The following is an 11,048-nucleotide window of genomic DNA, read 5'->3' on the forward strand; positions in this document are numbered from 1 at the left end:
TCTCTTGGAAACCCCCCCACCTCGCGGACCAACGAGGGGTTCTCGGCCCGAATGGGAAGGGGCTTCGGAACCCCCAATCCCGAATTCCACCCAAATAGGATTGTGGGGAGTGGGTGGGAAGGCAGATCCCCTCTTCTCGGCGGTGATAGACCATTCCTATACAGGGAGGTTCCCTTTGTACTTGGGAACCTGCCGTGTTTGTGTGTGTGTGTGAGTTATGCAGGGGAGCTGTCCCATCATATCTGGGAAAGGACACGCGTGTGCCGAGTTTTTTCGTGGCCGCAAAAGTTTTAGAAGTGAACACGTGTCTTCTTCGGGTCATTTCACGGTGGGCATCCGAGGGAGTAAGGAGTGACAGGGAGCAGTGGGGGGGGGATCCCCTGCACGCGTGCACGCGTTTACACGTTATAGGTTGTTTTTGCACGCGTGTTTGAGCCGAGTGAGGTTGGCTGCCAATTCAGCGCCCCGGAGGGCTCCATGTTGGGGGAAGACCGGTCTGGAACATCAGGGCAGCTGTGGTCCAAGATGGAGACGCCCTGAAAGCCCCCCGCCCGCGTGTGGCGCAGCATCCCTGCGTTCCTGCTGCCCCCTGGTGGTACGAATCCGTCATTGCAATTCAAGAATAAGGTGGTCGACTCCAGGACTGATCGTGAAAAGAGACATGGTGATGCTTCCACGTGCAATTTTCGTGGAACAGGGAGAAACCGTGAACACACATACACACACACACACAGAGGGCGAGAGTTAACGTCGGGAAAAGAAAAGAAAGAAAGAAGAAAGAAAGAGGAAGGAAAGAAAGAAGAAAGGAAGGAGTTAACATTGGGAGTGTGAAGAAAGAAAAGAAAGGGTAAAAAGGAAAAGAAAAAAGAGGAAGGGAGGACAGAGTTAATGTCGGGAATGCAAAGAAAGAAAAGAAAGGAAAAAGAAGGAAGGGGGAAAAAGAAAGGCAATGAAGGAAGAAGAGAAAGAAGAAAGGGAAAGAAGGCTACAGCACAGAAACTTATTATTTAATATTCATTGCATTTGTATGCAGCCCCTCTCCGTTGACTCGGGGCGGCTAACAACAATGATAAAAACAACATGTAACAATCCAATTAATAAAACAACTAAAAACCCTTATTATAAAACCAAACATACACACAAACATGCCATGCATAACTTGTAATGGCCTAGGGGGAAGGAATATCTTAATTCCCCCATGCCTGGTGACAAAGGTGGGTCTTGAGTAATTTGTGAAAGACAAGGAGGGTAGGGGCCATTCTAATCTCTGGGGGCAGTTGATTCCAGAGGGCTGGGGCCGCCACAGAGAAGGCTCTTCCCCTGGGGACCGCCAAATGACATTGTTTGGTCGACGGGACCCGGAGAAAGCCAACTCTGTGGGACCTTATCAGCCGCTGGGATTCGTGCGGTAGAAGGCAGTTCCAGATGTATTCTGGCCCAATGCCATGTAGGGCTTTAAAGGTCATTACCAACACTTTGAATTGTGACCGGAAACCGATCGGCAGCCAGTGCAGGCCACGGAGTGTTGCAGAAACGTGGGTGAATGCTTTGGTCGCGCTGATGGATGATCTCTGGCGGGCCTGGGACAGGGATTTATCCTCTGTCCTGGTGCTTCTTGACCTCTCAGCGGCTTTCGATACCATCGACCATAGTATCCTTCTGTGCCGGCTGGAGGGGTTGGGAGTGGGAGGCACTGTTCTTCAGTGGTTCTCCTCCTACCTCTCCGGTCAGTCGCAGTCGGCGTTAGTGGGGGGTCAGAGGTCGACCCCGAGGTTTCTCCCTTGTGGGGTGCCTCAGGGGTCGGTCCTCTCCCCCCTGCTATTTAATATCTACATGAAACCGCTGGGTGAGATCATCCAAGGACATGGGGTGAGGTATCATCAATATGCAGATGATACCCAGCTTTACATCTTCACCCCATGTCCAGTCAACGAAGCAGCGGAAGTGATGTGCCGGTGTCTGGAGGCTGTTGGGGCCTGGATGGATGTCAACAGACTCAAACTCAACCCAGACAACACGGAGTGGCTGTGGGTTTTGCCTCCCAAGGACAATTCCATCTGTCTGTCCATCACCCTGGGGGGGGAATTATTGACCCCCTCAGAGAGGGTCCGCAACTTGGCCGTCCTCCTCAAATCCACAGCTCACATTAGAGAACCATCTTTCAGCTGTGGCGAGGGGGGCGTTCGCCCAGGTTCGCCTGGTGCACCAGTTGCGGCCCTACCTGGACCGGGACTCACTGCTCACAGTCACTCATGCCCTCATCACCTCGAGGCTCGACTACTGTAACGCTCTCTACATGGGGCTACCTTTGAAGAGTGTTCAGAAACTTCAGATCGTGCAGAATGCAGCTGTGAGAGTAATCATGGGCTTCCCCAGATATGCCCATGTCACACCAACACTCCGCAGTCTGCATTGGTTGCCGATCAGTTTCCAGTCACAATTCAAAGTGTTGGTTATGACCTATAAAGCCCTTCATGGCATCGGGCCAGAATATCTCCAGGACCGCCTTCTGCCACATGAATCCCAGCACCCAGTTAGGTTCCACAGAGTTGGCCTTCTGGGTCCTGTTGACTAAGCAATGCCACTTGGCGGGACCCAGGGGAAGAGCCTTCTCTATGGCAGCCCCGACCCTCTGGAACCAGCTCCCCCCCTGAGATCAGAATTGCCCCCACCCTCCTCGCCTTTCGTAATCTCCTTAAAACCCACCTCTGTGGTCAGGCATGGGGGAACGGAGATATCCCCTCCCCCCAGGTCTATACAATTTATGCATGGCATGTTTGTGTGTATGTTTTGCTTTTTTAATAAGGGGTTTTTAGTTACTTAAATATTAGATTTGTCATACATTGTTTTATTATTGTTGTGAGCCGCCCAGAGTCTGCGGAGAGGGGCGGCATACAAATCTAATAAATAAAATAAAATAAAATAAATAAAATAAAATAAAATAAATAAATAAATAAATGGGGAAAAAATAAAGGGGAAGGGAGGAAGGAAAAAAAAGGAAGAATGGAAGGAAGAAAGAGGAAAGGGCACCACTTGGAAAAGCCCCAAAAGGGAGGTTTACCTCTCTTCCGCTAGAGGGCGCCGTGGTAAAGGCCCTAACCGTAAAGGGCGTAAATCTTTAGTAAATTACGCCGGCACTTGCTGAAACGGCGCCCTCCCTCCAGCTTCATAGGATTGGCCCTGCCTGCTCTGATTGACGTTCACAGCTCAACTCCTAGGCGAATCGGACTGGAGAACACGCGCACCAACCCCGCCCCCCCCCCCCCCCAGGAAGATAGGAAACTCATTTCCTATTGGATAACATGCCGGAGTCCCGGGTTTGCCAAAGGGTCGCCGTTCCAGGAAGCGATAAGCGAGCGCCGATTGGCTGAGCCCGACGCGCTGGATGGGCGTGGTTTGCATATCAAGGAGGGACCGCTGGACGCCGATTGGCCAAGACGCGCCTAGTGGCGAACGTTCGAAACTTAGAGCCGAGGATGGCGGCCGCGGGGAATTTGTTCCGCCGCCTAGGGGCGCTAAGCGGGGCGGCAGCCGTCGGGGCGGCCGCTTATGGGGCGCACGGTGAGCTTTTTTTTTGGGGGGGGGGGGGAGCGGGCTTTGCCTGGGAGCTCGGGATCCGACCAGCAGCGCCCTTCCGCCTGGGACGCTATTTTGCAGCAGGGCGGGCTGGACTAGGTGACCTCGGAAGGTCCCTTTCCAGATGGATTCGGATTCTGAGCCTTTGGGAGGCGGGAGGGGAATCCCCGTGACGTCACGCGGGCGTGACGTCACACACATCCTGCGAATGACCTCACTTGCAAGAATGGGTGTCCCCCCCCCCCACGGGGAAAAACCGGGTCTGGCTACATAGCCTTCGGGGTTCCCCTTCCCCAGGCGACCCTTGGTGGTGCCAACCCTTCTCCAATGTCATCTGGCGGGTCCCAGGGGAAGAGCCTTCTCTGTGGCGGCCCCAACTCTGGAACCAGCTCCCCCCGGAGATTAGAACTGCCCCCACCATCCTTGCCTTTCGTAAACTCCTTAAAACTCACCTCTGCCGTCAGGCATGGGGGAATTGAGGCATTCCCCCCCTCCCCCTGGCCTATACAATTTGTGTATGGTATGTCTGTGTGTATGTCTGGTTTAATAATGGGGTTTTTAAATGTTTTTTTTTAAATCTATTAGATTTGTCATGAATTGTTTTATTGTATGCTGTGAGCTGCCCCGAGTCTACAGAGAGGGGCGGCATACAAATCTAATAATTAATAAATAATAATAATAACCCGGTTTGAAGCTCCCCTACCCCAGAGTCCCCCTGCAAGCGAGGGTGGATGGGGGCGATCAAAAAAGCGGGCGACCCCCCTATAACATGCCCCCCTACTCTTCTTCCAGGCTTCCAGCCCAAGGAACAGCCGGAGTACCTGAAAGAGGTAAAAAAAAACAAAACCCCACCCACCCACCCTCAAAGACCCTCCCACAAGGGAGCCAGCTGGATGAACAAGAAGGGTCACTTGGAGGTTATCTAGGCCCAAGCAGGAGAGCCCCCCACATCTGCCTCCACCTAGGATCGAACTCCTGTCGTCGGCTGCCAAGCGAACCCAATCTTGGAGGTCCTTGCCTACACACAACCTGCCCGTTGGGGAGGGGGGGCAGCGGTGGCAGGGGGGGCTGTTGAGGGGTGTGCATGCAAGCCCCCTATGGTTGTCACACTTTTTATTTATTTATTTTCTTTCTTTTTTTCTTTCTTTCTCTCTCTTCTCTTCTTTCTTTCTCTCTCTTCTCTTTCTTTCTTTCTTTCTCTCTCTTCTCTTCTTTCTCTTCTTTCTTTCTTTCTTTCTTTCTCTCTCTTCTTTCTTTCTTTCTCTTCTCTTCTTTCTTTCTTTCTCTTCTTTCTTTCTTTCTTTCTCTTCTTTCTTTCTCTCTCTTCTTTCTTTCTTTCTTTCTCTCTCTCTCTTTCCCCCCAGTTGTACAGCACAGCCAATAAGTACCATTTCCTGCACAGTTTGGCGCTCTTGGCTGTACCCCATTGCCGCTACCCAGTGCTGGTAGGTATTCGGTGGCGGGTGTGTGTGTGTGTCTCAATGCCCCCCACACCTGCTCCCACCTTCCTCCCACCCACTCACCCAGTTTCCTCCAAGCGCAGCTCTTTGCAAGTCTCCCTGGGGAGGTGGCGTGAAAAAAAAGTGGGTGGGGGGAGAGCAGGGACATGATCTTTAATCTAATTTAATCCAAAAGGACTCAGGGTGGCATATAGCAATTAAAAAAACAATATACAATCAATAAAACCCAATTAATATTTTTTTGCCTTTTTTATGGCACAAATAAATAAATAAAGCACATCCTTTCCCAGACATTAACATCTGAAGTTAGTTGGGGGGAAGATCAAAAGCAATGTGAGAAAATATTATTTTACTGAAAGAGTAGTAGATGCTTGGAACAAACTTCCAGCAGACGTGGTTGGTCAAAATGGATCATGAGGTCTTTTTCTGCCATCAGTCTTCTATGTTTCTAAGGGAACACTCTGCTCTTCGTATGGGGGGGAAAACATTAAAAGCAAAAACATGACAGGTGAAAGTCAAAAAATGAGAATATTGTGCAAAAGTTCGCTTATTTCTTTTTAAAAAATATAATTTTTTATTAATATTTACATTAAAAGAAAAAAACACAAACTTTACAAACAATACAACTAACATCACAAAAAAACCACCACTACCAACAAAAAAAAACACAAACACAACTGCTATCTATAGTGACAGCTAAGCTACAATTCCTTATTTCCATTGATTTCTAAATTAATCTTTGCGGTGTTAATATCAACAATAAATATTCAAATTTTTTGAACAACAGATAGTTTGTAAAAAGCTATTCCTAATCTTAATTCCATAGTTTTTCCTCACAAATATACATTATATTTATTCTTTTAATTCCTTAATACCAAATTCCTATATTTATATTCCTATATATATATATACATTCAATTGTCTATTTATTAGGTCAGTGTTTCCCAACCTTGGCAACTTGAAGATATCTGGACTTCAACTCCCAGAATTCCCCAGCCAGCGTTCGCTGGCTGGGGAATTCTGGGAGTTGAAGTCCAAATACCTTCAAGTTGCCAAGGTTGGGAAACACTGTATTAGGCAATAAAAGTATTTTAAGTTCATTCTATTCACCTTCCTACTATTTCCTTTTTGTTAAAGATTCAAAAAATATGTTCTAGACCTCGCAGAAATTCCCTTCATCTTTCTCCATAAGTCCAGTGTCATTTTGCTTAGTTCTGCACATTCAATTTTTTAAAAATTATTATGCTCTCAATAGGTATAGTTATTTGTTTGCATTGTTGTGTAAGGCAGATCCTTGCTGGAGTCAAGAAAAATTATAATATCGTGCAAAATGTTCATTTATTTCAGTCATGCAGCTTAAAAGGCAAAAACGTTTCAGTGGTCTGATGTCGTACTATGCACAATCTATATTTTATTGATCACATGGCATATTCTAAATTTTCTTGGGGTTTTCATGAGCTGTATCCCCATTAATCATCACAATTATGACAAATCACGGCTTGAACTATCTTGCCTTGCATGTGATGAGTCCCTCTCATATATTATTCCACAGGCATAGAAGTCAAATAAATTATAGTTTCACCTTTTAAGTTGCATTACTGAAATAAATGAACTTGGGCACGATATATTCTGATTTTTTTCCCCGGAGTTTCACCTGTAAATGAAAACATTCCAGTCTGACTTTCCACAATGGAATCACTGATAGACATCCAGATGATGTAATCTTGGGAGGGGGCGGAAAATGGTTCCGCATACAGATATTTTTAAATGAGGAAGGGGAACTTAAAACTCAACAGGAATTATGAAACCAGGGAGTGGACCTTGCATGGTTGGTTGCCACACTTGCAAAAACAAAAAACTAAAAAAATTAAAAATCAGGGGTGGTGGTTATATCCAGATTTTCAACAAGTTAATTCTTGGTAGGAGGGCATTCAGGTGGTGGGTTTCACACACACACCTTTCTGAAAATCAAAACCCTCTCCTGATACAATTGGATACTTGAGGGGGGGGGTATGTGCTGCTTTAACATAGAAAACACCATCGAGAGCTCTCTCTTTTTTTTTACATCTGCACCTTTAAGAAGGGAGAATTCTGGGAGTTGTAGTCCACCCTTCCAATTGCCATAACCCCAATAGAGTAGATGTTTCACTTATAATAACATGGTGTGTGTGTATATGTATACACTGCTCAAAAAAAGGAACACTTAAACAACACAATAGTATAACTCCAAGTCAATCAAACTTCTGTGAAATCAAACTGTCCACTTAGGAAGCAACACTGATTGACAATCCATTTCACATTTTGTTGTCAACACATTCAACTTTGTACAGAACAAAGGATTCAATGGGAATATTTCATTCATTCAGATCTAGGATGGGTTCTTTGAGTGTCCCCCTTGGGGTTTTTTGAGCAATATGTGTGTGTGTGTGTATTGTATTTTCATATTTTCATGCTAAAATAATTATGACAATGATGATCACATATTATTATTATTTATTATTATTATTATTATTATTATTATTATTATTATTATTTATTAGATTTGTATGCCGCTGCCCCGTAGACTCGGGGCGGCTTACAGCAATGATAAAAACAATATATAATGACAAATCTAATAGCTAGACTCTAAAATAACAATAATACATTTTAAAAGTCTAAAAAACAAGAAACCCCAATATATTAAAAACATACATACAATCATATCATACACAGAAAACGACATAGGCAGGGGGAGATGTTTCAGTTCCCCCACGCCTGACGACATAGGTGGGTTTTAAGGAGTTTACAAAAGGCAAGGAGGGTGGGGGCAGTTCTAATCTCTGGAGGGAGTTGATTCCAGAGGGTCGGAGCCGCCACAGAGAAGGCTCTTCCTCTGGGCCCCGCCAAACGACATTGTTTAGTTGATGGGACCCAGAGGAGACCAACTCTGTGGGACCTAACCGGTCGCTGGGATTCGTGCGGCAGAAGGCGGTCTCATAGATACCCTGGTCCGGTGCCATGTACATATACATACATACATACATACATACTGTTGTACATACTCCTGGTCAGTTGGAGGATGATGAAGATATTGAGGACTCAGATTCAGATAGTGTTTCTGAAGTAGTGGGGGGCCCTGGGTTACAGGTAGTAGAACAGGTGGGAGGCCAGCCACAGGATGGGGCTATGAGTTCAGGATCTAGCGAGGGAGAATCAGACGCTCGCTGGGTAAACCGTAAATTCAGAAGGGCCCAAAAACGTAGAGAACAGGTATCTGGAAGAAGATATTAAGAAGAGGAATGGGTTAAATACTGTAGTGATGTATTTGGCACGTCAGTGGGGAAGAAGGGTGGAGTTTCAATGTTGCCGAAGAGAAAAATGGATGTGTTTCTTGCCTCTCTCAAGTAAGCAAAAGTATTCTGTGTTGATTAACAGTCAGGGCTGCTGTTTTAGAAATCATGCTGTTAGGAAAATAAATCTTGTTAAATGGAGAAGGAGAAGGAATGTGAGAAATGCAGTTAAGGGAGATAACAGACCAACAGATAGGAAATGTGTTTGAATTCCAGAAGAGCAGAGAAATAGAGTTTCTTTATTCATGATATAATGCATTCAATAAGAGTTATTTGTAATTGCTAAATTTCTACCAGAAACCAGAACACATGCATACATACATATGAGTCCTCGGAGAAGGGCAGCATATAAATCCAATAAATTATAATTATAATTATTATAATAATTAATAATAATAATAATAATAATAATTTAGATTTGTATGCCTTCCCTCTTCGCAGACTAATGATACATATATATGTTTTCTTCTGTTGTATTCTCGTCATATGCTTTGCTAATGATGATGATGACAGCAATAATAATAATAATAATAATAAATATAATAATAATAATAATAAATATAATTATAATAATAAATATAATTATAATAATAATAAATATAATTATAATAATAATATAAACATTGACAAAAAATCACAATCTGACAGTTGCAAAAGGCCACCATCCTTGGATCTGCGCGCATCATACGAAAATACATCATACAGTCCTAGACGCTTGAGAAGTGTTTGACTTGTGACATTGTGATAAGAAATCCAGCATGTAAATCGTGTTTGCTGTGCATTACTGTTTTTTGTGAATAAAATAATAATAATAACAATAACAACAATAAATAATAATAATAATAATAATAATAATAATAATAATGGCGGCTGTGGAATTCTGGGAATTGAAGTCCACTCCTATTCCACCTCCGAACTTCCCCCCACAACTTTTACTTATACTTACATGCATTACATATACAGTGATACCTCGTCTTACAAACTTAATTGGTTCCGGGACGAGGTTTGTAAGGTGAAAAGTTTGTAAGACCAAACAATGTTTCCCATAGGAATCAATGGAAAAGCGATTAATGCGTTCAAGCCCAAAATTCACCCCTTTGCCAGCCGAAGAGCCCGTTTTTGCACTGCTGGGATTCCCCTGAGGCTCCACTCCATGGGAAACCCGTATTTTTGTGATGCTGCAGGGGAATCCCAGCAGGGGAATCCCAGCAGCACAAAAATGAGTGCTTCACTGGCAATGGAAGTCATTGCAAAAACACGGAAGTCCTCGAAACCCCACCTCCAGACTTCCGTGTTTTTGTGATGCTGCGATTTCGCTGAGGCTCCCCTCACTGGGAAACCCCACCTCAGGACTTCTGTTGCCAGCGAAGCGCCCATTTTTGCGCTGCTGGGATTCCCCTGCAGCATCGCAAAAACACGGAAGTCCGGAGGTGGAGTTTCCCATGGAGGGGAACCTCAGGGGAATCCCAGCAGCGCAAAAACGGGCGCTTCGCTGGCAACAGAAGTCCGGAGGCAGGGCATCCCAGTGGCGGCAGCTTGGGTTTGTAAGGTGAAAATAGTTTGGAAGAAGAGGCAAAAAAATCTTAAACCCCGGGTTTGTATCTCGAAAAGTTTGTATGACGAGGGGTTTGTAAGACGAGGTATCACTGTATATGTTTACTTCTGTCGTGTTTTCATCATTTGTTAAATGATGGTGGTGGCTGTGGAATTCTGGGAGTTGAAGTCCGCCCCGCTCACCAACTGGCCGAGGTTGATAAACGCTGCTCCTTTGGCTTCTGGGTGTTGTGGTTACAGATGTGCACCCAGCTGGGGCCCACCCACCATTTCCCAGCTTGTCACAGGAAGGGAATGTCTGGTGTGGGCAGGGAGGGGCGGACATTAAAAGCCCTCTTTGTCCTTTGCTAGGCTGGTGGCATCCTGTCGGCGGGCATGGGACTCTTCTGCGGGCCATTTTATTACCACGCGCTGACTGCCCAGCCGGATTTCACCCACATGGCCCCTTATGGCGGGAGCCTGCTCATCCTTGGCTGGCTGGCCTTGGTTCCTTGATGGTCCCTGGCCGCCCTTCCGTCCGTTGCGAACCAGGAACCTCTGCTCTACCCACTGAACCTTCCAACCATTCTCTATTTTGGGGGGTTTGGGCCACGCCGGGCGCAGCGGAGGCCTCTCCCAAAACCTGCACTGGAATTAAAAATCCTGGAAGAGGGCTATTTTCTCTTTTTAAGAAACAAACAAACAAGTGATAAATTAATATTATTGTGGCACCAATTTGGTGAGGCTTGTGCGGCTTTGCGCGAGCGCATACAGAATCATGCACCTTGAATTGTGATTTTAATAAATGGATTTGATTTTGCTCTGTGTGTGTAAACATGTCTTATTTTTTCAGGTGGGGGGTTGCGGGAGATTTGCGTAGCCCCTGGTTGAGGAATGGGAGACTCCCAAGGCAAAGGTGGTGGTGGTGGGGTATGGGGGTGGTTTGTGGGGGGTCTATCTTGGCTTCCCCCACCCCCAAAAGAGTGGAGTGGGGTAGCTGGGGGGAGGGCGAATTCTGGCCTCAAGCAACTTGGCTTACACCAGAGGTCGGGGGCCGTGTGGGGGAGGGGTCTTGCGATATGCTGGTTGAGGTGGATGGATCATTAGAGCAGAGGTTTTATTTATTTATTAAGAGTCGGAAGGGACCTTA

The 11,048-nt window shown here is 45.7% G+C and overlaps 1 protein-coding gene across 1 annotated transcript; it reads left to right on the top strand.

Moving 5' to 3' along the window:
- The first annotated feature begins 3,424 nt into the window (after positions 1-3,424).
- Positions 3,425-10,718, top strand: TMEM256 (transmembrane protein 256). The gene is made up of 4 exons (XM_070730190.1): positions 3,425-3,561; positions 4,369-4,406; positions 4,941-5,021; positions 10,271-10,718. The coding sequence occupies exons 1-4, from the start codon at positions 3,477-3,479 to the stop codon at positions 10,412-10,414; spliced, it is 348 nt and encodes a 115-aa protein (XP_070586291.1). The 5' UTR covers positions 3,425-3,476; the 3' UTR covers positions 10,415-10,718.
- The last annotated feature ends 330 nt before the right edge of the window (positions 10,719-11,048 follow it).

This window comes from Erythrolamprus reginae, chromosome Z (assembly GCF_031021105.1).
Source record: "Erythrolamprus reginae isolate rEryReg1 chromosome Z, rEryReg1.hap1, whole genome shotgun sequence".
Lineage (NCBI taxonomy): Eukaryota > Metazoa > Chordata > Lepidosauria > Squamata > Dipsadidae > Erythrolamprus > Erythrolamprus reginae.

What these genes read in the sequence shown, in the direction of transcription:
- TMEM256 (XM_070730190.1), top strand. Translation starts at nt 3,477, where the DNA reads ATGGCGGCCGCGGGGAATTTGTTCCGCCGCCTAGGGGCGCTAAGCGGG. An exon ending in GGCCGCTTATGGGGCGCACG is followed by an intron (nt 3,562 to 4,368) that starts GTGAGCTTTTTT and finishes CTCTTCTTCCAG; the next exon opens with GCTTCCAGCCCAAGGAACAG. An exon ending in AGCCGGAGTACCTGAAAGAG is followed by an intron (nt 4,407 to 4,940) that starts GTAAAAAAAAAC and finishes CTTTCCCCCCAG; the next exon opens with TTGTACAGCACAGCCAATAA.